This window comes from Cervus elaphus, chromosome 4, assembly GCF_910594005.1.
Source record: "Cervus elaphus chromosome 4, mCerEla1.1, whole genome shotgun sequence".
In the NCBI taxonomy this organism is placed as follows: domain Eukaryota; kingdom Metazoa; phylum Chordata; class Mammalia; order Artiodactyla; family Cervidae; genus Cervus; species Cervus elaphus.
In genome coordinates, this window is record NC_057818.1 from 56,135,573 (window position 1) to 56,161,657 (window position 26,085).

Here is a 26,085-nt window from a genome sequence, read left to right on the forward strand (position 1 = left end):
CTGTCCCCATCTTGTTTCCTCTCTCCCCATCCATCCATCTGTCCCTCATTCATGGTTCTGGACTCCCTTCTCCTGTCCTTAACCTCTGACCTCGCCTGGCCTTCTGCCCGCCTCAGTGCTCAACTCCTCCCCCATTCATTCCGCCCCCACCAGTCCTTCCACCTGGAGGCCTCCCTCATGGACGCCCTCCTGAACGACCGACCGGAGTTCGTGCGCTTGCTCATCTCGCATGGCCTCAGCTTGGGCCACTTCCTGACCCCGGTGCGCCTGGCCCAGCTCTACAACGCAGCGCCCCCCAACTCACTTATCCGCAACCTTCTGGACCAAGTGTCACACGGCGCAAGCGCCAAAGCCCCAGCCCTTAAACCCTCTGCGGAGCCACAACTTCCGAAGGTGGGGCAGGTGCTGCGGATGCTCCTGGGGAAGACGTGCGCGCCGACGTTCCCCGCCGGGGGCACCCACCGCAGCGACGGCAGCAGAGAGAACGTAAGAAAGGAGGGTGGGAGTAGGGTAGCCCCAAAGGGGCCTGGGGGCGGGGCTCTGCCGGGGGGAGGTGTGATCAGCGAGCGGGCTGTGCCACTGAACTAAGTGTGGGGTTGATGGTTGGGGCGGAGTCAGGAAGGGGCTGGGGCGGAGCCAACCTCAGCGCGCCTTTCCCGCCCGCAGTCGTTTGTGCTGTCAGACAAGGCTGCCTCGGAACTGATGGAAGCTGTCGCCGGGCAGGCCCCCTGGAGCGACCTGCTGCTCTGGGCGCTGCTGCTCAACAGGGCTCAGATGGCCTTGTACTTCTGGGAGATGGTGAGTGCTGGCTTGACCTATGATTCTACTCTCTCCTACATCCCTGGCCTTTATTTCTACCGGACTCCGGTGCCTGAGCAGGAAGGTTCTGGCACCCCCCACTCCCCTCTCCATTCTTTTTTTTTTTTTTAAACAAGTTTTACTGATTTATTTTTAATTTTGCCCATACTCTGCTGCACGTGAGATCCTAGTTCCCGGACCGGGGATCGAACCTTTATCCCCGCCCACCCCCGCCTTGGAAGAAGGAATCTTAACCACTGGACTGCTGGGGAGGTCCCCCTCTGTTCTTGATATATGACTCTGAGTGCTGCTTCTTTCTCCTGCCTCTCCCATCATGCATTTCTTGTAACTCGACTTTTCCATTCACCATATATGCTGGGCATTTACCCCGTTCATGCATATGCATCGGGGCTTCTCCCAGGTGGCTTGGTAGTAAAGAATCTGCCTGAAATGCAGGAGATTGTGGGTTGGATACCTGGGTAGGGAAGATCCCCAGGAGAAGAAAATGGCAACCCACTCCAGTATTCTTGTTTGGGAAATCCCACGGACGGAGGAGCCTGGCGGGCTACAGCCCACAGGTTCTCAAAAAATTGGACATGTCTTAGCGACTAAACAACAACAAGAGCAACAACAGTACACATGCCTCAATCTCATCCTTTCAAATAGTTGCCTCTGTGAGGAAGTTAGGTGTTATCTGAAGATGATGGGATTCATTTCATCTCCATTGTGCATTGTTGTGCATTACCGTAGTTGCAATGCAGAAGGAGACGGAACTAGAGGCAAGGACACTGCGTGGGAATGTAAAGCTGGGATCCTTCAGGCAGCCAAGATGGGGGCCTGGACTGAAGCTGAAGTGTTGGAGCACATTTGAGAAGTTTAAAAAGAAAGTCATGGTATTCAAGTAGGATCAGATATAGACCTTATTTTTGTGTCAAAGAAGAACCTTGCCAGGAGTTCCTCAGCTTTGGATTATTATATGGTCATCAGCCAAATATAGATTTTTTTTTTAAATTGAGATAAAGGTTCATCAGTGTTATAGCATGTATTAGAATATCCTTCCTTTTAAAGGTTGAATACTATTCCATTACATGAATATACTATATTTTCTTTATCTGTTTATCTGTTGCTGGACATGTGGATTGTTTTGACCTTGTGACTATCGTGGAAAATACTGCTATGATTAGTGCATGAACATCTGTTTGCTTCTTTGCTTTCAATTATTTTGAGTACATGTCTAAGAGTGGAATTGCTGGACCATCTAGGTTTCATTTTTTGAGAAACTGCCGTACTGTTTTCCACAGTGGTGTTACCATTTAAATTTCTACCAGCAATGAACAGTTGTTCTAATTTCTCCACATCTTCACCATCACTTGTTACTTTCTTTTCTCTTCCCCTTTTTTCCTTCCTTCCTTCTTCTCTCTGTCTCTTTCTTTTTTATAATTGTCATTCTAATGGGTGTGAAATGGTACCTCACTGTGGTTTTGATTTGCATTTTCTTAACAACTGATGATGTTGAGCATCTTTTCATGTGATTCTCGGCGATCTATATATTTTTGGAGAAATGTCTCTTCAAGTCTTTGCCCATTTTTAAATTGGATTATCAGTCTTTTTTGTTGATGAGTTTAAAGAATTCTTTATATGTTCTGGGTATTAATCCCTTATTAGATACATGATTTGCAAATACATTCTCCCTTTCTGTGGGCAGTCTTTTTCTTCTATTGATAGTGTCCTTTGATGCACAAAAGTTTTACATTTTGATGAAGTCCTATTTGTCTTTTTTTTTTTTCTTTATTTCTTGTGCTTTAGGTGGCATATCTAAGTAACCATTGCCAAATACAAGGTCATAAAGTTTTATCCCTATGTTTCTAAGAGTTTTATGGTTTTGTAACTATCATATATAATTATTTGATCTTATATGAGTCACTTCTGTCTTGCTGATTTTAAAATTCTCTCTTTGTGTTTGGCTTTCAGCAATTTAGTTATAATGTTTCTTAGTGTGAATCTCTTTGAACTTATCCTACTTGGATTTCTTCATCTTGGATGTATAGATTCATGTATTTCATCAGATGTGGGAAGTTTCAGTCTGTTATATCTTCAGATATCCTTTCTGTCTCTTTCTCTCTGTCCTCTCCTTTTGGGGTTCCCATTATGGCTATGTTAGTCTGATTAATGGTGTCCCACAGATCTCTTAGGGTCTGTTTATTTTTCTTCATTCTTTTTCCTTTCTACACCTCAAACTGGATAATCACAGAGGACCTGTCTTCAAGTTTACAAACTCTTTCTTCTGGCTCCTCAATGCTGCTCTTAAGCCCTTTAAAAGAGTTTTTCATTTCAGTTACTGCACTTTTCAGCTCCAGAATTTATACTTGGTTCCTTTTTGTTATCTCTATATCTTTCTTTCTTTTAAAAAAAATCTATTTATTTATTTGGCTGTGAGAGGTCTTAGTTGCAGCAGGCATGATTTTCAGTTGTGGCCTATGGGATCTAGTTCCCTAAAGGGATTGATTGAACTTGGACCCCCTGCATTGGGAGTTCGGAGTCTTAGCCACTGGACCACCAGGGAAGTCCCTATATCTTTATTTCTATTCTCTTATTTGCTGAGACATCATTCTCCTGGGTTCCTTTAGCTCTTTGTTAATAATTTCTTTTAGCTTTTTGAGCATATTTAAGACAGTTGATTTAAAGTCTTTTTCTAGTAATTCCAGTGACTCAGCTTCCTAATATCTTTTGTCCTGTGAATGGGTCATACTTTCTTGGTTCTTTGCAACCCTCATAATTTTTTGTTGTTGAAAACAGGACATTTTGACTATTATAATATGGCAGCTCTGGAAATCAGCTTAGCTCCTCCCTGCAGGGCTTGTTGCTGCTGCTTGTGGGTTGTTGTTGTTGTTTGGTGACTTTTCTATTTTTGAAAAGTCTGTATTCTTGATATGTATGACCACTGAAATCCAGTTCTGTTAGCTTAGTGGTCAGATAATGACTTGACAGAGATTTCCTTAGATGCATGCAGGTGGGGGAATAAAACTCTCCCACTGTGCAAACTGGCTGTTTGTGGAGCTGTCTTTCAAAACTTGCATAGGCTGTTTACAATTCTGCTTTAGCTTCAGCTTCCTGCTTTGGCTGAGCCTAAAGGTCAGCCAGAGGTGAAAGCTTAGGAGTTTCCTTAGTCTTTTCTGAGCACGCATCCAGTCTCAGTCATGTTTGCAATTTTCTAGATTTCCTGGTATATATAGCAGCTTTTTTTTTTTTTTTTGATTTCTGATCTTATTTATTTGTTACTCTTAGAACATCTCATTTTTGACTGGACTCAGACTTAGAAGTAGAAGCTCTCAGAGAGGACAGCCTCCGTCTCTTGGCAATCTGTTCCTGCCGTTTTTCTTTGGCCTCCTTCATTCTCTTGGCCAAAAGTTTAGCATATTCTGCAGCCTCTTCTTTGTTTTTCTTAGTACGCTGTTTCTTCAGAGCAATACGCCGGCGTTTGTGTTGCAGAACTCGTGGAGTCACGAGACGCTGAATCTTGGGTGCTTTAGTCCTAGGTTTCTTACCTTCTTTGTTTAGGGGCTTTCGCACAACATACTGGCGGACGTCATCTTCTTTAGAGAGATTGAAAAGTTTGCGGATTCTGCTAGCTCTTTTGGGACCCAGGCGACGAGGCACTGTAGTATCAGTGAGTCCAGGAATATCCTTCTCCCCTTTTTTCACAATGACCAAGTTGAGAACACTCAGATTGGCATCCACAATGCAACCCCGTACAGATTTGCGCTTTCTCTCTCCAGTCCTCCTTGGTCTGTAACAGGAATGCCCCTTACTCAGTAGCAGGCGAACTCGGCCATGGGTCAAGACACCCTGCTTCATGGGGAAACCCTGCTTATCGTTCCCGCCACTGATTCGGACCACATAACCCTTCCATTCTTCACCCAGAGCGTCAGCAGCAACTTCTGTGGCCATACGCTTCTCGTAGAAGGTACGAAGTTTTCGTTCATCGTCCACTTCAATGAGCTTCTGGCAGCCAGTGGCCGGGAAAGAGATGTTCAGCTTCATTCTGAAGTGGCCGACAGCCTCCGAGGCGCCACGAAAAAGAGCTATAGCAGCTTTTTTTTAAAAAAAAATTATTTATATTTGGCTGCACTGAGTCTTTATTAACTGTATTCCTGGTGGCTCAGTGGTAAAGAATCTGCCTGTCAATGCAGGAGACGCAGGAGACGCGGGAGACGCGGGAGACCTGGGAGATGTGGGTTCGATCCCTGGTTTGGGAAGATCCCCTGGAGTAGGAAATGGCAACCCACTCCAGTATTCTTGCCTGGAAAATTCCGTGGACAGAGAAGCCTGGCAGGCTACAGTTGATGGGGTTGCAAAGAGACATGACTGAGCACGCACACATGTCCCAGTTCATTGCTGCACGGCCTTTTCCCTAGCTGCAGTGAGTGGGGGCCACATTCTCGTTGTGGTGCATGGGCTTCTTATTACCATGGCTTCTCTTGTTGTGGAACACAGGCTCTCGGTGTGCAGGCTTCAGTAGCTGTGGTTCCTGGCTCTAGAGTAGATGTTCAATAGTTGTCACACATGGACTTAGTTGCTCTGCAGCATGTGGGATCTTCCCGGACCAGGGATTGAATCTGTTTCTCCTGCATTGGCAGGTGGATTCTTTACCACTGAGCTGCCAGAGAGAAGCCCCATGTAGGAGCTTTTTAAACCCCTCACTCCCCCAAGCATCCCCTTTCCCAGCTGTTTCCCTTTGCCCTCCCAGGTTGTTCAGAGTATCTCTCGCTTGCCTTGACTGTTATTATTTGCATCAAGGAGCCAAGGCTAATACGTTTGTCTTTAATATTTTCAAACACCACCTGGGAAGCCACTTCTGCTCTGGGGGAAGCTGCAAGAACAGTGAAACAACAGCCAGCCCTGGAGCCGTCCCTTCAGAGAGCCACCAGCTAGGTTGATACACACAACCATAGTTATTTAAGAGTAAGATCTGGGGCTTCTCTGGTGGCTCAGTGATAAGGAATCCGCCTGCCAGTGCAAGACTCATGGGTTCCATCCCTGATCCGGGAAGATCCCATAGACATAAAAAAAAGAGTTAAGATCTGAGTTGTTCCCTCTGATAACAACAACCTGCAGCAGGAATGTGGTCGCTGTTTTTTTCAAGGCAACCACTGTGCTGGAGAATTGGCAATGATAAGTGGATTAGTTTAAAGGTCACAGTGCTCTTTTACTGAAATCTTTCTTCATTAAGCATTCTCCTGTTTGTTGTAAATTTTATGTTAGATTCCAGAATTCTGAAAAAGTTGATCCTGGCAGTTTTTTCTTTTTTAGTCAGCTTATTTGTTGCCGTTGTGGAGGGACCAAGTTTTGAGGTTCTCTCTGACTGAGGTGACTTAGCATGCATGCATGCATTGGAGAAGGAAATGGCAACCCACTCCAGTATTCTTGGCTGGAGAATCCAAGGGATGGAGGAGCCTGGTGGGCTGCCGTTACTGGGGTTGCATGGGGTTGGACACGACTGAAGCGACTTAGCAGCAGCAGCAGCCTCTGCCATCTCTCTCAACTTACTAGGTGGCTCAGTGGTAAAGAATCTGCCTGCAATGCAGGAGACTCTGGTTCAATCCCTGGGTCGGAAAGATCCCCGGAGAAGGGAATAGCAACCTACTCCAGTGTTCTTGCCTAGAGAATCTCCTGGACAGAGGAGCCTGGTGGGCCACAGTTCACGTGGTCGCAAAGAGTTGGACACGACTGAGCATGTAGCTGTGTTTCAGCAGGTCTGGCCAAGATGTGAGATGCTGTCTTCCTTCTTTCCTTCCTCTGCCATTTTAGGTGACACCTCTGACCACTTCCCGGTCTGTCCGTAATCTCTGATGTCATTTTAATTCTGGCCCAGCCCTGGCAGTTTCTGAACCATCTGACTTCTGACATGTTCCCTTGATGTTCAGTTTCTTCCAGATCCATCTGCAAACATCCTTGGCTTCTGATTCCCTTGGTTAATTTCTGGTGACCTCTGGCCTCTGTCCCTTCCCTTGATCATAAGCGTTCCTCCCATCTTCTTCACCGCCTCTGTGCATCTCACTTCAAACTCTGTCCCTATCCATGACCCCCTGTCTCTGTCTCTCCAGGGTTCCAATTCCGTGGCCTCAGCTCTTGGGGCCTCTTTGTTGCTGCGAGTGCTGGGGCGCCTGGAGACTGAGGCCGAGGAGGCAGCACGGAGGAAGGATCTGGCGGCCAAGTTCGAGGGGCTGGGTGTTGGTGCGTGGGGCCCGGGTGCCTGGGGGCACTGCAGGGAGCAGCAGGGAAGGGGGTTGTAGGTCTCCCCTTTCCGTCTCTAGTAACCCTGCCCCTTCCCCTGCAATCCCCTCATCTCTTCCCTCCCACTGTCTTCCCACGACTCTTCCTCCCTCTCACACGAATGTCCCACACCCAGACCTCTTTGGAGAGTGCTACCGCAGCAGCGAGGAACGGTCCGCCCGCCTGCTGCTTCGGCGCTGCCCACTCTGGGGTGATGCCACTTGCCTGCAGCTCGCCACACAGGCGGATGCCCGTGCCTTCTTTGCCCAGGATGGGGTGCAGGTGAGCATCTGAGACACCCACACAGTCCTCAGCTGGCCTCTGGGAAGTCTGGAGGACGAGCCCCTGCCATGGTGGCAGTCCGTGGTCTTGACCCCCTTCCTGGAGACCACCCCTCCTCCAGAAAGTCTCAGTCCTCTCCCGGAAAGTTTGCTCTTCCCCAAAGAAGCCCCACCGCCTGCCACAGGAAAGCCAACCTTCCCACAGCAAAGCACACCCTCCTAGAAAGTTCTATTCCAGGACTTCCTGGTGCTTCAATGCCTAGGACTCTGCGTTCCTAATGCAGGGGGCCTGGCTTTGATCCCTGGTCAGGGAGTCAGATCCTACATGCCACAACTAAAACATCCCAACGTGCCACAGCTAAGACTCGATACAGCCAAATAAATAAAATAAACAAATATTTTTTTAAAAGTTCTATTCCAGGGAATTCCCTGGCAGTTCAGTGACTAGGATTCTGTGCTCCCACTGCATGGGGTACAAGCTTAAGGGCTGATCAGGGAACTAAGATCCTGCATGCCTGAGCAATGTGGCCAAAAAAAAAAAAAAATTCTATTCCAGAGACAGGAGTACTGGTGACTTTAGTAGGAAGTCCCGCCTCTCACACAAGAAGTCCTTTCCGCTTCCCTGAGAGGTCCCCGTTTCCAGGTTTCAACAATTGAACGGCGTCACTGGACAATTACCTAGTGTTCTAGGTGTAGACAAACTCTGGCTTAGGAAATCCTACCCTTCCTTTGGGAAGCCCAGTATGGCCCCTCTGTCTCTCCCATTCTGCTAATCCTGACATTAAAAAAAATAATACTTATTTCTGATAATTGGGAGTAAATTTCGTACCTCATTATTTGTAGTCAGCCCTGCATTTTTGCATTCTGGTTGTCAGTTTCTATTTTCTTTCTTTTTTGCGAGGGCACACAGTGGCATGTGGAACTTCCCTGACCAGGGATCGAACCACGCCCCCTGAAGTGGAAACGTGGAATCTTAACCACTGGACTACCCACCAGGGAAGTCCTTAGTCCTGACATTTTGAAACTTCTCTCGGTTTCCTTAGTCTAAATCTGACAGGGGTTCAGTGAGTCCCACGCCAAGTATGAGGTTCGCCTACCCAGCAGGGAGTCCCACCTTCATTGTTGGAATGACTTGTTGGCACTTCAAGAACTTTCCCAGAGTCCTTTGCTCTGAATGATGGTTAAACTCAGGGATTCCAGTGTTCACCCCTTCCGTCACCTCCCTGTGCTCCATCTGTGGAAAAGGAGAAAATAATAGTGCCTGTCCTCCTGGGGGAGAGGTGAAGGTGAAGTGAGCTGATCTGTGCACAGTACTTAGCCCAGTATGTGGTGTATTGTGTTAACAAATGTTGGCTGTTTAACTCCACTAAAATCTGAGACAGGTGGTCCTTGTCTTTGACCCCTTTCCCCCCAGCCCCACCCCCAGCCCCACCCCCGCAGTGAGCATTTGCCCTGGGCTGGGGAGCAGGGTGCATTCTTGCCCGGGGTCTTTGGGAGGGGGTGCGGGGGAGATTCAGGCTCCTAATTCTCCCCGGCCCCGCAGGCTCTGCTGACACAGAAGTGGTGGGGGGAGATGGACAGTGCCACGCCCATCTGGGCCCTGGTTCTTGCCTTCTTTTGCCCTCCGCTCATCTACACCGACCTCATCACCTTCAGGTCAGTCCCTGGGGCTAGACTGGCAGGTGGCGGGATTGGGCTGGGGCGGGTGATCAGCCTCTCCTTCCTGCTCAATTCTGGCCGCTTTCCACGTGGTCTGTCCAGTGCTTCCTCTAACCATGTTCATTCCTTCCCTCCCCCAGCCAGGGGACACGTTGCGGGAGGGGAGCTTTCGGGGGACTCTATACAATGCCTCTGCTCTCTGGCCAGGGCTCTGGGGGCAGGTCCCTCTGGTGTAATCCCTCTCCTTCCTGCATGTCTCTGGGTGAGTGAGTTTGGGTCTCTCTGGAGAACTCTCCTCCTATCCTCCCTCCGTCCCCTGTTCCTCACTCTGGGCATCCCTCCATGCCAGGAAGTCAGATGAGGAGCCCACGCAGAAGGACCTGATGCTTGACGAGGATGGCGACGTCAGTGGGGAAGGGCCTGCCGAGTGAGTGAAGCACCAGCCCCGCGCGGGAGGTGGGGGCACCCAGGGCAGCCCCAGGAGCGCCAGACGCTGGGAACACGGCCAGAGGGGAGGAGTGGGGCTTCAGGAGATAGGCGTTTCTTGAAGCCGCTGAAAACACTTGAGGAGGTTTCCCAGATGCCAAGCTGAAGGCTTGGTTCTAGGTTTGGTTCTGCTGCCAAGGAATTCCTCACTGGCAGTCAGTTTGCTTCATGCTACATGTATTTCTGTCTCAACAGAGCAAGTAGAATTGGGTGGATTTGGTTCATTTAGGGATCTTTTGCCTCTTTTATTTTTCTGTCTCCAAGAACTTTGCTCTTAATCTCTGTGCTGCGGTACCCATGAAGGTGTTTTCAAAATCAGAGCCCTAAGCAAATGGAATAGAATACTTACCAATCTTCTGGTAATTCTGCAGAACAGAACCGTGAAGAACTTGGTTCTGAGTCTAGCAGATCTGGGTTTAAATCCTGACTTTGACTTTGTAAGTGGCTCCACCCATGAGCCTCCACTTTCTTTCCTATAAAAAGAAGATTGTATGGTATTTGTCAGCTTAGATTGGGTAATGCTGCATTGACAAAGCATCCCAAACTCTCAGTGGCTGGCAACAGTGAGGATTTCATTGTCATTCATGCTCCGTTTTGGGGTTGTTTGTGGCTCTGCTCTACATGGTCTCCACTTTGGGATAAGCAAGCACCTTCTAGCTGAGATGTTGCTGGTCTCATGGTAGCTGGGAAAGAGACCAGAACCAAATGTGTCCGTCTCTCAGTCATGTCTGACTCCCTCCAGACTCCTCTGTCCATGGAACTCTCCAGGCAAGAATACTGAAGTGGGTAGCCATTCCCTTCTCCAGGGGATCTTCCTGACCCAGAGGTCAAACCTGGGTCTCCAGCATGGCAGGCAGATTCTTTACTGTCTAAGCCACCGGGGAAGCCCCAGTGGCAACCAGGGAGGTATTGACCTTAAAGCCTCCACTTGGAAGTGACACATGTCACTTTTGCCCACATTTCATGGGCAAAAGGTAGTCATATGGTAATTCCTTAGCTCCTAATTCTCCCACTGGGAGGGAACCAAAATATTTGGTCCATAGTAATACAGTGTATTCACTCGCAGTTGAGAAGATCCCCTGGAGGAGGAAATGGCAACAGACTCCAGTATTCTTGCCTAGGAAATCCCATGGAGAGAGGAGCTTGGCGGAATACAGTCCATGGGGTCACAAAGAGTCAGACACGACTGAGCGACTAACACGCGCGCGTGCACACACACACACACACACACACACATCTCTACTTTAACCACTTGAATGGGAAAAGGGAGGAACCTCAGCCCCAGTGTTCTAGAAGAAGAAAATGTTCCTGGTAACTGTTAGAAACATAGTCAGACTGCCAAAAATCTGTAAAACACACCACCAACCGAGAAACAAGTCAAATTTAAATATATTATGTATACATTTTTTTTCTGAGATAATGCACAAAGAATATAAAATATTTGTCAAGGTAGAAGAGGAAACTAAAAAAAAAAATCGGACCTCTGAAATAAATTGGATAGAAGGTCCCAGCGTCAGGATCCATAATGGTGTCCTTGCCCAGTGAGTTCCCAACATTTGTACCATATGATAATGATAACAAGAGATGATGGGGACTTCCTGGGTGGTCCAGCGGCTGGGACTCTATGCTTCCAATGCAGGAGGCCTGGGTTCCATCCCTGGTCAGGGAACTGGATCCCACAAGCCACAAGTAGGACTTTGCATGCCACAACTAAAGATCACAGTGAAAATCGAAGATCCCGCATCCTGCAACTAAGACCAGGCCCAGCCAAATAAATAAGTAAAAATAAATAGAAAAAATAGATGATGCCATAGCACAATTACAGTGGGCAGCCAGTGTACTAAATCATTTTGAAATCAGGTCATTTAATTCTCTCAACAACCGTATGCTATTGTGTCTATTGTTATCCCCATTTTACAGATGAAATAACTGAGGCATTAAGTCACCCACCTCAGATCATGTGATTGACAGGTCAGTGGTGGGAGGTGGGATTTGAACCCAGACCTTCTTGTTCCTGAATTTGTGTTCTTAGCCACTGGGGAGAGCCACCTTCCCGGAGAGCTTTCTTAAAGGACAGATTCCTGGCGCTCCCTCAGTGAAGCATCCAGGAATCCCTGTGTGTGTCTTGTTTGGATTTCAGATGGCAGACTTTGGGGAGCATTCTTACCCACCACATATTTTTGTTACCAGGCCTATTTTTTCCTGTTATTGGGGAGCTAATTCTCCTTTCCTTTTTTATCTTTATTTTTTAAAAACTCTTTATTTATTTTTGGCTGCACTGGGTCTTCTTTGCTGCGCGAGGGCTTTCTTTATTTGCCATGAGTGGGGGCTACTCTCTAGTTGCGGGCTTCTCATTCCAGTGGCTTCTCTTGTTCTGGGGCATGGGCTCTAGGAGCCTGTATTCCCTGCATTGGCAGACAGAGTCTTAACCACTGGACCACCAGGAAAGTCCCTAGTTCTTTCTGCATCTCACTTTCTTTAACTTTTACTATTCTTTCTGCTTATTTGTTTTAGAGCAGCTTTATTGAGATATAGTTCCCAAACATTCAGTTCACCCATTTACGGTGTGCAATTCTGTCGTTCTCAGTATATTCACAGAGTTGTGAAATCATCACAAAATTAATTTTAAAATATTTTCATCACTGCAGCAAGAAATCTTGTATCTATTAACAGTCTCACTCTCCACTCCTCCCTTCCCCAGCCTCAGGCAACCACTAATTTACTTTCTGTCTCTATGGATTTGCCTGTTCTGGATATTTCATGTAAATGGAGGCATATACTATGTGGCATTTTATGACTGGTTTCATTAACTTAGCATCATGTTTTCAAGATTTATCCACTGTGTAACATGTATCAGTGCTTCATTCCTTTTTCATTGCTGAATAATATTCCACTGTGTGAATCTACTACCTTTTATCTATCTGTTCATCAGTTCATGGACATTTGGGTTCTTTCCACTTTGGGGTTTCCTTTCTGCTTGTTTTTTTTTTTTTTTAAGACAGGATGCCTTTCCAAGCCAGTTTATTTTTCCTGTTAGCTTTCTGAATTTATTATTAGTAATAGTATTCATTTTGTTGTTTCTGATTTGAGATCAGAATTAAGAATTAGGATATAACTGGGAAGAGTATCAGAACTCAGGTGAAAAGGGTCAGAGATATGAGTGGACCAAGAAGGTTATAATTCAGGTAAGGCTATACAGTGAGAGATCAGATATTGGGAAGGAAGAATTAACTGAGAAAACTCAGCTGGATAATATACTATTGGGTGTGGGTCAGAAGTTAACATTCAGATATGGAGTTCCATGAAGGAATTTGGTACTTTTCTAAATATGAGGAGATGCAAGAATTGGGTTCATAAGATCACCTGAAAATATCTATCTGAAAACCTGTTCTGCCAGTTTTCCCCAGAGCACAGAGTGCCTCATTCCTGCTCTCCACCCTGAATTCCCTTCAAGGGGTGTTAAATGAAGGTCAGCAGCCGCAGTAGCACCTGATTTAATCCTTGTAGAGGCAGAGGCGTACTAAGTCACTCCAGTGTCCGCCTCTTTGCGACCCTATGGACTGTAGGCCACCAGGCTACTCTGTCCGTGGAATTTTCCAGGCAAGAATACTGGAGTGGGTTGCCATTTCCTTCTCCACGGGATCTTCCTGACCCAGGGATCAAACCCCCATCTCTTACCACTAGTGCCACCTGGGAAGCCCTGTAGAGGTAGATGGCAAGTGCCAACCGTAGTTAACAGAGTTGTCAAACCTGGGGAACCGAGGTCATGAAATGAGGAGGTCAGAGGTTATATTTGAGGGCCAGAGGTCAGGTAAATGGTCCAAGGTCAGACAGAGAGTCAGAGATTGTGAGGGTGAAAGAAGAGGGACTTGGAGCCAAAAGCCAGACAAGAGTCAGAGGTCAGTCCAGAGGCCAGAGATCAGAACGGTGGGGAAAGTCAGGGGTGGAAGCTCAGCAGTGTTGAAGGTAGATTTCAGAGGTCAGAGGTTAGATCAGGGGTCAAAGCTCAAGGAGATGGAGGGCTTCAGACTTCGTTTCAGGTTGGGCAGGAAGGTGGGGAGTGACTGGAAAGCAGGGTGAGGAGGGTAGGACAGCTCAGAGTCCTGATGATGGTGAAGGTCAGGTGCAGAGATCAGGTTGAGCCCTCCTCTCTTCCCCCCCTCTCTCCCGCACAGGCCCACAGACCCCCCTGAGAAGATGCCCTTGGGGGTATTGAGGCCGCCCAGACACAGGGACTGCTGTGGGGGGTGCCCACCGCGCCTGCGCCGCTGGCCGCAGTTCTGGGGGGCACCAGTGACGGCCTTCATGGGCAACGTGATCAGCTACCTCCTCTTCCTGCTGCTCTTCGCGAGAGTGCTGCTCATCGACTTCGGGCCCGAGAGGCCCGGCGTCCTGGAGCTGCTGCTCTACTTCTGGGCCTTCACCCTGCTCTGTGAGGAGTTCCGCCAGGGCCTGGGCAGCGGCCTGGGCAGCCTGGCCATGGGGGGACCCGGGACAGACTCCCACCAGGCGCCACTGCGCCGCCGCCTGCATCTCTACCTCTCCGACGCCTGGAACCAGTGCGACCTGGTGGCCCTCACCTGCTTTCTCCTGGGCGTGGGCTGCAGGTGAGTGCCCTGCCCAGGACCTCTGACCCTCCTTCCTGGGGGTGGGCCGGTGGGGATGGGAGGTGAGGGGTGGGGTTAGGGGCCTCAACTCTTGGCTTCTCTGCAGCAGGCAGCAGCTAAATCCAATTCTGCTGCTGCTTTTCTTTTTTTTCCATTGATGTATAATTGAGGTACAATATTATATCAGTTGTAGGCATACAGTATTGTTATTTAGTTGCTAAGTCGTCTCTGACTCTGCGACTCATGGATTGTAGCCCCCCAGGTGCCTCTGTCTATGGGATTTCCCAGGCAAGAACACTGGAATGAATTGCCATTTCCTTTTTTAGGGGATCTTCCTGACCCAGGGATCAAACCTGCCTCTCCTGCATTGGCAGGTGGATTCTTTACCACTGAGCCACCTGTGATATCTGTTGCAGATGTACAGTATGGTGGTTCACAATTTTAAAACAACTCTGCTTTTTTTTTCTTAAAAAAAACAAGTTTAAAGAACATATGAAAGTGAAAAGACAAGTTGCAGACTGTAAGATGATATTTAGAGCAAAACCACCAAGGATTGGGATCCAGAGTATAAGAAGAGCGCCTACCAAAAAATATATACACGCACGAAATCAGTGAACACAATAAATTAAAAACTGGGACAGAGAATATGAAAAGACAGGTGATAAAGTACATGTGCCATTAGATATGAAAGGTGCCTAACTTTTTTTCTTAAAAAAAAAAAAAAGGCTCAGATCCCACTTTGATTGAACATACTGGCTAAAGATGTTCTATAAGTCGTTTGCTCACACGTGGATATCTGGCTTTGGGGCTGATGGGGCAGAAGGAGCTCTTTGTTGTATTAATAGATCTGGACTTCAAAAGATGTCTCTCTAGTCCTCAACCTGGCCCTGCAGCTGCACCTCTGTCCTGGCCCCCAGACACCAGGCCACACACCGAGTGCCACCCTCACTTTCTCCCTCTTCTTCCTCTACAGTCCTTGGTCCCAGGCCCCATCCTCCTGTCCCCTGACCTCCTCTGTCCCATCCCCAACTCATCTCCATGGCTGCCTGTCCCACCTGGACCCTTGCCCAGCTTCCTGGACCCCGCTCTCTTCCCTGCCTAGTCCATCCTCTACAGGGTCTACAAGGGGCCTTCTATGCCCAGGGCTGGCCTGTCCTCCCTAGCTTCTCGGGGCTCCCCAGCACCACGCCACAGTCCCTGGACCTGGTCTGGGTCTGCCCTTCTCTGCCGGGCTGCCTCTCTGGTTCCTTTCTCTGTTCTTCATCTACACTCCAACCTCTCTGAGAACTACTTACAATTCCTTCTTCACAAGGCCAGTGGCTTTGACCTTGATCCTCGGTATTTTGAATCTGCATGATTATAAAATGGTAATCAGAATTCTACTGACAGATTCTTACCAATGAAGTATTTTCTAGTTACTTTAAACTGCCTTGATCAATTTTATATTGCAGGGCAGTGAAAGTAGCTTCAATTATTTTCTTTTTCAGTTTCTGAAATTATTTCAGTTTGATTACTATTCGAGTAAAGTTTTACAAGTATTTGGTTCAATGTTCGTGTTTTTAATCCATCTCAGATTTTGCTAAAATCTGCTCAAACTTTGTGACTTTAATTCTGTCATGTCTGATTTTCCTGGGTCAAATTTCATCAGGGAAGCCTGAGTGTTTTATCAACTTTCTACTCTCTGATCAATCAGGGTTTCCCTGATAGCTCAGTTGGTAAACAATCCGCCTGCAATGCAGGAGACCCCAGTTCGATTCCTGGGTTGGGAAGATCCCCTGGAGAAGGGAAAGGCTACCCACTCCAGTATTCTGGCCTGGAGAATTCCATGGACTATACAGTCCGTGGGGTCTCAAAGAGTCAGACACACTGAGCGACTTTCACTTACTCCATAAAAATCTTGACTTTCTGCTTATTTCTTAGCTAATTAATAAAACAAATTGTGGGGAATTACCCTGAAGTATTTTCTGTTGCCCAGGTTGGGATATATGTATATATAATGTTAGTTCATTTCTTCTATAGTTTCTAGATCATGTTGTGTGGTGCCCAGAGAGAGGGCAAAGGGAAAATCGAAATATTCTTGGGAATACATTATGTTGTCTTTGGGTCTTGGCACATGCTGTTCCCCTACCCTGAAACGCTTTTCCCTCCTCTCCTTGGCCAGGCCAGTCTTCTGTACTTCCTTTCTGCCTCAGCTTTACTGTCGTGTCTCTGAAAGTCTTCCTTTTTCCTTCCTGGACTCTGGGTTTCTCCTTTGTGTTCCCCTAACATCCTGAGAGCTCCCCGTCATAGTGCTTAGATCATGGCTTTTGTGTCTCTCTTCTCGATGCAAGATTATAAACTCCTCAAGCCATGTCTGTCTCATCTCCCAGCAACTTAAAACATCTCTGAGTATAGTCTATTCCCAAAGAAATGCAGAAGTACATCATTATTGAACAAGATTATGTCCCAGTGTAGAAGAGAATAAAACAGAAACCAGTTATCTTCCTCAGCCATTGCAAGATTCCTCCTTTTTTTTTTCTTTTTCCAAGCTTCCTCCTTTTCTCTGTAATTGCCTCCATCAACAGTTTCGTGAACATCCTGCCTGTTCTTTCTCTATGCATTTACATACTTCTTCTATACACAGATATTATACACAGAAGATACTATATGTTTTTTAAAATTCATTCTTTTATTGAAGGATAATTGCTTTACAGAATTTTGTTGTTTTCTGTCAAAGATACTGTATGTTATGTATTCTTTTTTATGTTATGTATTCTTTTGCAACTTCTTCTTTTTCTCCATAATATGTCCCTGACATTCTTTCCATGTTAATATTTGCAGATATTCCTTATTCTTTAAAAATGCTGCAGCCGATTCCTGAAGAAGAGGTTTTAGCCAGTCATTGCCGGCTAAAGCAGCCAGGAAAGACTTCTCCTTGCCAGATTTAATGAATGAATGAATTCTTTTCATGAGGCAGTGGGACAAAAATTCTGAACTCCAAGAGAGAGAATCAGACCAAAACTTCTCTCTAAAGTGTCTTTCATTTTCTACTTGAGATAACATGAAGTTTTAATCAGATATTAGCTGCTCTGAGTCCAGTACTCTGATGGTTTTTTAAAAAAATAAAGTATCAGCTGTTAAAACACTGCTGCTTTTGAAGAGAGCAAAGAACTTTTTGGTCACAACCTGGTGAATATTTATAGGGGATGAAGGATCCTGACACCCCCTTTGATAATCCGGACAGTTGACAGCAATGACCCTCTATTCTTTTCAATATTCTATTTGACACTCTGAGAGGCATGGTTCCTCTGTGCTGTGTTAAAAATGGTACAAAGTAACTTGACATGAATAATTTTTTCAAACAGCAAGATAAGAAAGTTTTGTAGAACATTGTGCTTCTGTTTATTCCTTGTATTTTGTATCAAGTATCTTCTGAGAGGAAAGGACTAAGGCCATGTGCTAACATTCTTTAGCAATACCACTGATATTTTAGATATTTTTGTCAGGCTCATCATTTTCTAGATGGGGGAAGAATTGCATGGGGAAAAAAAAGTCCAAAAATCTCAGTTTACACAGGACAAATTTCCAGCGTTCTCCAGAACTGAATGGATGAACTGTTTTATTTTGCCAGTCCCTTCTGGATGGACATTTCAGTTGTTTCTAATTTTTTATTATTTCAAAGTTATAAAAGTTTACATCCCGGACATACACTTTGTGAGTCAAAGGGTATAGGTATTTTTTTGGGGGGGGGTATAGGTATTTTTGAGGTTCATTGCTTTTCCTTGTAAAAATAGCTTCTTCCAGCTACACACCCACCATCTGGGTAAGACACTGCCCCCTTGAGGACATGCTTGATGATACCTGGTATTTTCAATCTAAGACTGTAGCTCTCCAATTATTAACCTTTACATGTTTTGCCAATCTGATGGCTAAAAATGACCTCTCCTTGTTCTAATTTATGCATCCAAGACTCCTAGTTGGGTGAGTTGGGCACCTTTCATGTCTAATGGCACGTGTACTTTATCGCCTGTCTTTTCATATTCTCTGTCCCAGTTTTTAATTTATTGTGTTCACTGATCTCGTGCATGTATATATTTTTTGGTAGGTGCTCTTCTTATACTCTGCATCCCAATCCTTGGTGGTTTTGTTCTAAATATCATCTCACAGTCTGCAACTTGTCTTTTCACTTTCATATGTTCTTTAAACACTTTTTATTCTTTAACTTTTCATTTTGAAAAACCCTTAGACTTATAAAAAATGTTGCAGAAACAGCACAAAGAAGTCTCACACACCATTCATCCAGATCCCCCAAATGTTAACATCTTACATTATCAAAACCAGGAGATTTTATTTAAATTTTATCAATTGTCCACTGATGTCCTTTTTCTGGATCAGGAGCCAATCCAGGATTCCATGTTGCCTTTAGTTGTCACATCTCCTTGATTGTCTCTAATCTGGGACAGGTTTTCAGTCCATCTTCAACTTTTACGATAAGTTCAGACTAGTTATTTTGTAGAATTTGCCTCCATTGGAGTTTGTCTAGTACTCCCTCAGGATCAAATTTAGGCTATACATTTTTTGGCAGAAAATTCTGCCTTTCTCTGTCCATCATATTTATGTTATCTCTTAATATGCATATGTTTTATATTTCAAAGTAGTTAATTTTTCAGCATTTTCTTTTGTCATGATTTTGTGTCTTGTATATAGGACTCTTTTTCTTATATGACAGTTATCTTATTTCAAGTTCATGAAGAAATTATTCTATATTTTCTTATTAAGATTTGATGTCTTACCTTTAACTTTAGGTTTTTAATCCCTTCAAAGTTTAAGTACAGGATGATGCAAAATAGGGATATAATTTTCATTTTCCCCTTAGAGATTGCTGACATTATTCACTGTTTGACCTTCTTCTGTGAATTGTGTGTCCTTAGCCTTTATCCATTTTCCTGTTAGGTCCATTGTCTTCTGCTTATTGGTTTGCTGGAACGCTCTCTATCTTGCCATTTATAGGTTGGGCAAATATACCTGCCGTTTTCCCAACTTGATGTTATAGGGACCTCCCTCCCAGCTTTTTGCTAAGGCCGTTTTTCATACAGCCATTATTTAATGGGTACCAGCGCCCTGCGAGGCCCAGCTTGGCAATGTCACGGTGCCAAATTTTGAGTAAACCCCAGGTGAACCGGAGTGGGGAGTGTCCCAGTTCTGGTCCTGGAGAGGCCACATCCTCGCCTTCAGTCTGGTGTTGGGAAGTCTGGTGTTGGGCTTTCTTTGCACCTTGTAACCCTTGAGTGACGTCTGCCGCGTCTCCCCACACCCCAGGCTGACCCCGGGCCTGTATGACCTGGGCCGCACTGTCCTCTGCCTTGACTTCATGATCTTCACGCTGAGGCTGCTGCACATCTTCACAGTCAACAAACAGCTGGGGCCCAAGATCGTCATCGTGAGCAAGATGGTGAGGGGTGGGGTCGCGCTGGTGTGGGCGGGGCCTGAGGATGAAAGGGGCGGAGCCAAGAAGCTGTCATGGATTCGCGGTAACTGAGCGTCTGGTGAGGAGGAGGGGCTTCGGGCACTGGGGCGGGCCAGAGTAGGGAAGGGCGGGGCCAGGCTTGGTCTCATCTTCCTCCTCTGCAGGTGAAGGATGTGTTCTTCTTCCTCTTCTTCCTCGGCGTGTGGCTGGTTGCCTACGGGGTGGCCACTGAGGGGCTCCTTAGGCCCCAGGACCGTAGTCTCCCGAATATCCTGCGCCGCGTCTTCTACCGGCCCTACCTGCAGATCTTTGGGCAGATCCCTCAGGGGGAGATGGATGGTAAGGAGGATGAGAGGACCTGACCTCCAAGTGAGCCCCCCTCCTCCTCCCTTATCTCTCAGTCTCTGACCCTTCCCTCTTTTTCTTTGCGTGTCTGTTCCCCTCTCTTTCTGGGACTCTGTCGCCCTCTCTCCGGGTCTTTGCTCTCCTCCGCCCTCTGGATTTCTGTCTTCCTTGGGTCCCTGTCCCTCTGGCTCCATCTCTGACTGTCTCCCTTCACAGTGGCCCTCATGGAGCACGGCAACTGTTCACTGGAGCAGGGCTCATGGGGGCACCCCGAAGGGAACCTCTCAGGCAAATGCGTCTCGCTTTATGCCAACTGGCTGGTGGTGCTCCTCCTTGTTGTCTTCCTGCTGGTGGCCAACATCCTGCTTCTCAATCTGCTCATTGCGATGTTCAGGTGAGTCCCTACCGCCCTGGTGGCCCAGACGGTGGAGAGTCTGCCTGCAATGCGGGAGACCTGTGTTTGATCCCTGGGTGGGGAATATCCCCAGGAGAAGAAAATGGCAATCCACTCCAGTATTCTTGCCTGGAAAATCCCATGGACGGAGGAACCTGGCAGGCTACAGTCCATGGGGTCCCAAACAGTTGGACACAACCGAGAGACTTCACTACTGCTCTCTGATGATCTGGCCTCACCCAGCATGACCCTTGACCCCAGAGTGACTCTTGATCCCAGCTTAACCCTTGACCCCAGCATCATTTTTGATCCCAGCCTAAGTAATGCTAGTTTTAGTTTCTGAACTCTGATTAAAATCTAATGCTGGCAGAGAAGGAAATGGCAACCCACTCCAATATTCTTGCATGGAAAAATCCATGGACAGAGGAGTCTGGCGGGCTGAAGTCCATGGGATTACATGACTGAGCATGTGTGCATGAGGGTGGAGGGAGATGGGTTGGTAGCAATAAACTGGTCGAACTAAAAAAAAAAAAATCTAATGCTGGCTTGTTCCCAAATCCAGCCAGAGTGTGCTCTTGACCTGGACTTTGGAATCTGATCCACTCTCTGAGTCCAGGCTGAAGATTAAAATTTTTAAAATTGTGGCTATATATATATATATATAACATAAAAACTGCCACCTTCTCCATTTTAAAGTGTATAATGCAGTGACATTAATTACATTTATAACGTTATACAGCCACTACCACTGTCTATTTCCTAAACATTTTCATCACTCCAAACAGTGTAACCATTAAGCAAGGGATAACTTCTCGTTTTCCCCTCCCCGCCAGTCCCTGGTAACCTCTACTTTACTTTCTGTCTCTATGACTCTGCTTCTTGGAGGTAAGTAGAGTCATACAGTATTTGTTCTTTTGTGTCTGGCATAATGTTTTCATGTACCACTACTCCATTCTTTTTTATGGCTGAACAATACTGATGTACTGATAAAAGGCATCCATTAGTTGATCCATTCATCTAATGAGACTTGGGTTGTTCCATCTTTTGGCTGTTGGGGCTAATGCTGCAATGAACATTGGTGTTTACGTATCTGTTTGAATCTCTGTTTTTATTTCTTTTGGTTATATTTCTAGAATAGAATGCTGGGTCATGTGTTAATTCGGTGTTTAGCTTTTCCACATACTTACTAATAGGTGCTTTCCTTATTGAGAGGTTATAGCCATCCTAGTGGGCATGAACTAGTTATTTCATTGTGGTTTTGATTTGCATTTTCCTACTGACTAGTATTCTTGACTGGAGAATCCCATGGACAGAGGAGCCTGGCAGGCGATAGTCCATAGTGTTGCAAAGAGTCAGACATGACTGAGCAACTTAACATGCACACATCCCTCCTATAATCCTTTCAATATGTGGTTGGATTAGGTTTCTAGTATTTTGTTGAGGATTTTTTCATGTATATTCATAAAGGATATTGGTCTGTAATTGTGATAGTTTTATCTGACTTTGATTTCCCTGGTGGCTCAGATGGTAAAGCATTTGCCTATAATGTGGGAGACCCAGGTTCGATCCCTGGGTTGGGAAGATCCCCTGGAGAAGGAAATGGCAACCCACTCCAGTATTCTTGCCTGGAAAATCCCATGGACAGAGCCTGGTGGGCTATAGTCCATGGGGTCACAAAGAGTCGGACACGACTGAGCAACTTTGCTTTCACTTTCACCTTGATATCATCATGGTGATGCTGGCCTCATAGAATGAGTTGGGAAGTGTTCTCTTCTCTTCAATGTTTTGGAAGAGTCTGAGAAAGATTGGTGTTAATACTCTTTTAAATGTTTGGTAAAATTCAAGCCATCTGGTCCTGGGCTTATTTTGTTGGGACATTTCTGATTAGTGATTCAATCTCTTTACTTGTTATAGGTCTTTTGAGATTGTCTATTTCTTCTTGAGTCAGTTTAGGTAATTTGTGTGTTTCTAGTAATTCTTCCATTTCATCTAGGTTGTTTAAATTTTGGCATACAATTATTAACAGCATTCTCTTAAAATGGTTTTTGGCTTCCCAGGTGGTGCTAGTGGTAAAGAATCCACCTGCCAATGCAGGAGACCTAAGAGACACTGGTCCCATCCCTGGTTGGGGAAGATCCCCTGGAGAAGGAAATGGCAATCCACTCCAGTATCCTTGCCTGGAGAATCCCATGGACAGAGATGCCTGGTAGGCTACACATTAGGGTTGAAAAGAGTTGGACACGACCTAAGCGACTTAGCACATACATAATGGTTTTTAGTAAGATTCTATAAGGTTGATAGTAATGTCCCCATTTTCATTTTTGATTTTAGTTACTTGTGTCCAGGCTGACTTGTGAACCTGACTCCAATCTCTACCTAATTTGTGATAGCTTTCCCAACTTGATCTCTGACATCCGACTCTGGAGCCTCCTAACCCAGCTACCAAATGCCTCTGACTTTATTGATCCTGACATCTGCCTTCTGCCTTGGGTTTCAAACAGATATTGACTGACAGGTAATCTTGATCCACTTTTCCAAGCGGCACCTCTACCTCTAGTGACTCTTGATCTCTGGTCCCTACAGCTATACCTTCGGCAAAGTGCAGGGCAACAGCGACCTCTACTGGAAGGCGCAGCGCTACAGCCTCATCCGGGAATTTCACTCTCGGCCCGCACTGGCCCCGCCTCTCATCTTCATATCGCACGTGCGGTCCCTCATCAATCGATTTCGCAGGCGCCGGGCGCGCTTGCCACCATCCCCAGTCATCGAGCATTTTCGTGAGAGCCCGGCTTGGCCCAAAAGAGAGAAACTCAGGGGGCGGAACCTGGAGAGAAAGAAGAGCATGTATATGCAGGAGGAGGACGCTTAGGAGCACTAGTGGGCAGGGCTTTGTCTGTCAGGGGGCCGGGCGTGGGGTATTAGTGGAAGGCCAAGAACGGTGAGGAGGTGCGGTCTGGGAGATCACTGAAGCTCGAGGTTTTGGGTGGGGAAGCTGGGTCTAGGAGCGGGCGTGGCCCAAAGATGGGCAGTCCCTTTGACTCTATTCTTGCCCCACTGTCCAGGGGTCCACCTCTCGAAGGAAGCGGAGCGGAGGCTGTTGACATGGGAGTCTGTGCAAAAGGAGAATTTCTTGCTGGCGCGTGCTCGGGACAAACGGGAGAGCAACTCTGAACGTCTGAAGCGCACGTCGCAGAAGTGAGGGCGGGGCCTGGCCCTGGGCGGGGCTTCTGGCCTCCGTATGGATCTTGATCTCGTGACTTAATTCCTGCAAAGGCCCAGGCTAGAGGCGGAGCCTATGGGGGCAGGGTCCTAGAATGCCAGGGAGGAAAGCTGAGCTCCGGGGGGGTGGGCCTTTCAAGGTGGGCGGGGCTGGTAGGCTGCTGGCACCCACCTAAAACCCTGGATCCCCAGGGTGGACACAGCATTGAAGCAGCTGAGACAGATCCGCGAGTACGAGCAGCGTCTGAAAGGGCTGGAACAGGAGGTGAGGACCCCGGGCCAGGCTGGAGGAGGATGGCTAGGGTGAGGGGCAGCAGATTCCGGTCAGGTCCCCTGATGTCTTCCGCTGCTCCCCAGGTCCAGCACTGTACCCGTGTCCTGGGCTGGGTAGCTGAGGCCCTGAGCCGTTCTGCATTGCTTCCCCCAGGGGGACCGCCTCCCCCAATCCCACCTGGGCCCAAAGGTCAGTGTTTACCGTCTACTTGTGTGTATGTCTGGCGTCTGTCACCACCTACGTCTATGTCCTTGCTTTCTGGGTCTCTGCCCATATCTCAGTTTTTCTCTCTTTCACTGGCCTTCCTTTGTCCCTGGTTCATTCTTGGTCTCCTTTGCTTTTTGTGCATCTTTCTTTTTGCCAGTCTCTTATTTTTTCTGCCCTCCTGTCTATACCCATCGCTTCTTTTCTCTCTTCTCCCAGACTGAGCCCTGCTGGTGGACGTCAAGGAGTAGCTGCCAGGGGGAGTTTTGCTCCCAGAGTAAGGCCTAGCAGGTCCTTGACTCCTGCACCTGGCGACCTTGTCTTTGAGGTGAACCGGATACCCATGGACTATCACCTTGGATGCTGCCAGGGTCACTCAGGGAGTGTCATCCATGCAAACCACGGCAGGCCTGGCTCCTCCCAGAACCAGCCCTATTCTGGGAGGATGAGCCTCTGGAGCCCAGGCGTTCCCTCTCTGAGCCCGCTGGACTGGAGAAGGCTACCGGGTCCTTCTGGTACAGGGACCAGAGTCCGCTCACAGCTCCCCACACTGGGGAAATAAAGCCGTTTGAGAGGAGTAGGGTCTGAATGCTGGATTCTTTGGGGAATTGGTGGGTGGCTAGATCCTTTTGGGATGGCAGCTGAAGCTGGGGGTGTGTTTGGGGTCCTTGGTCCATTTGCTACTACTGCATTTCAGGTCTCACCGGGGCTGTTTCTTCCTCGCAGCCCCACTGTTCCTGTCTGACTCAGGCCCAGCACCTCTTGTCTGCACTGCGTGATGACTGTCACTTCAGTGGGACAAGAACCCCATCCATCTGTACCCCCCAACACCCGTTCCTGCCTACCAGTGCAAAAAGAACTTGGAGATAAAAAGCAAATTATTTCCTGGAGGAGGGGTGGGTGGGCACTGTGTACATCTGCTTTGGCAATAGGGGAACAGATGATGCAAATTTGAGTAGATAACTGCATATGTGTCTTTAAAAAGTCTAATTAGTGGAAAATTGCAGGCCATGCACGCACAGAATTGAGGCAAATATGCATCATTATACATGCCATTTAACTAAACAACCCGTAACAAACTAAACTGGTAATGACAAGGCTGAACCGACAGCAATTATTAGTAAAATAGCAAGAAAGCCACCAACAACACACATCCAGAAATGAAAACCAAAACATCCTTTTTCCAAATTGGAGGAATTCCAACTGTCTGCCACTTTGGGTGCAGAGTAGCTTTGAAATATTGCCAAGTGTTTTGTGGCAACCAGCTATCTCTGGAAGATAACCGAATCAATTTGCAGTAACCCAAGTAGTAATATCATCAGTAATGACGATGGTGGCAACAACAGCAGCTAACAAGAGTGCTATGTGCCTGGCATTGTGTTTAGGTGCTTCCCAGGTGCTAAGTCAAGGAATTCTCATGGAAACCATATAAGGTAAGTGCCGATGTCTCCATTTTGCAGATTAGAAAACTAAGGCACAGTAAAAATTAAGTGACTCACACAAAGCCACAGAGCTAGAAAATGGTCCCCTAGAGAAGGGAATGGCGACCCACTCCAGTATTGTTGCCTGGAGAAGGTGGGTTACAGTCCATAGTGTTGTGAAGAGCACTTGCTATGATGTGCTTACGCGCTCAGTCGTGTCGGACTCTTTGCGACCCAGGTCTCCTGCATTGCTGGAGAATTCTTTACCGTCTGAGCCACCAGGGAAGCCCAAGAATACTGAAGAATACTGAAGTGGGTAGCCTATCCCTTGTCCAGGAATAGAACCAGGGTCTCTTGCATTGCAGGCCGATTCTTTACCAGCTGAGCTACCTGGGAGGCTCTTTGCAGGGCCCCAGGATCACAGAACTTAGTATCTAGAAAGGCTGATTTGAAGCAGCATAGCACACAGCACAAAGGGGACATTAGAGGGAGAAGTGAAAGGCAAAGGAGAAAAGGAAAGATACACCCATCTGAATGCAGAGTTCCAAAGAATGGCAAGGAGAGATAAAGCCTTCTTAAGTGAACAATGCAAAGAAATAGAGGAAAACAATAGAATGGGAAAGGCTTGGGATCTCTTCAAGAAAATTAGAGATACTAAGGGAACATTTCATGCAAAGA

General features: G+C 46.9%; 2 protein-coding genes across 6 annotated transcripts in view; one reads left to right on the top strand and one right to left on the bottom strand.

Moving 5' to 3' along the window:
• Positions 1-24,563, top strand: part of TRPM4 (transient receptor potential cation channel subfamily M member 4) — a 41,878-nt gene extending 17,315 nt beyond the window's left edge. For 3 of the 5 annotated variants that reach the window (XM_043899779.1, XM_043899780.1, XM_043899781.1), the window contains 15 exons: positions 154-486; positions 667-798; positions 6,903-7,032; positions 7,208-7,353; positions 8,896-9,008; positions 9,361-9,438; positions 13,673-14,104; positions 19,403-19,535; positions 19,715-19,889; positions 20,112-20,289; positions 22,873-23,066; positions 23,352-23,484; positions 23,701-23,773; positions 23,866-23,971; positions 24,206-24,563. In XM_043899779.1, the coding sequence (XP_043755714.1) occupies positions 154-486; positions 667-798; positions 6,903-7,032; positions 7,208-7,353; positions 8,896-9,008; positions 9,361-9,438; positions 13,673-14,104; positions 19,403-19,535; positions 19,715-19,889; positions 20,112-20,289; positions 22,873-23,066; positions 23,352-23,484; positions 23,701-23,773; positions 23,866-23,971; positions 24,206-24,210 (2,361 nt within the window). In that variant the 3' untranslated portion in view covers positions 24,211-24,563. The other 2 variants (XR_006340630.1, XM_043899782.1) reach the window with 2 other exon arrangements.
• Positions 4,056-4,876, bottom strand: LOC122692316 (40S ribosomal protein S6). Its single transcript, XM_043899784.1, has one exon. It carries the CDS (start codon positions 4,837-4,839, stop codon positions 4,090-4,092), a length of 750 nt encoding a protein of 249 aa, XP_043755719.1. The 5' UTR covers positions 4,840-4,876; the 3' UTR covers positions 4,056-4,089.
• Positions 24,564-26,085: the final 1,522 nt, after the last annotated feature.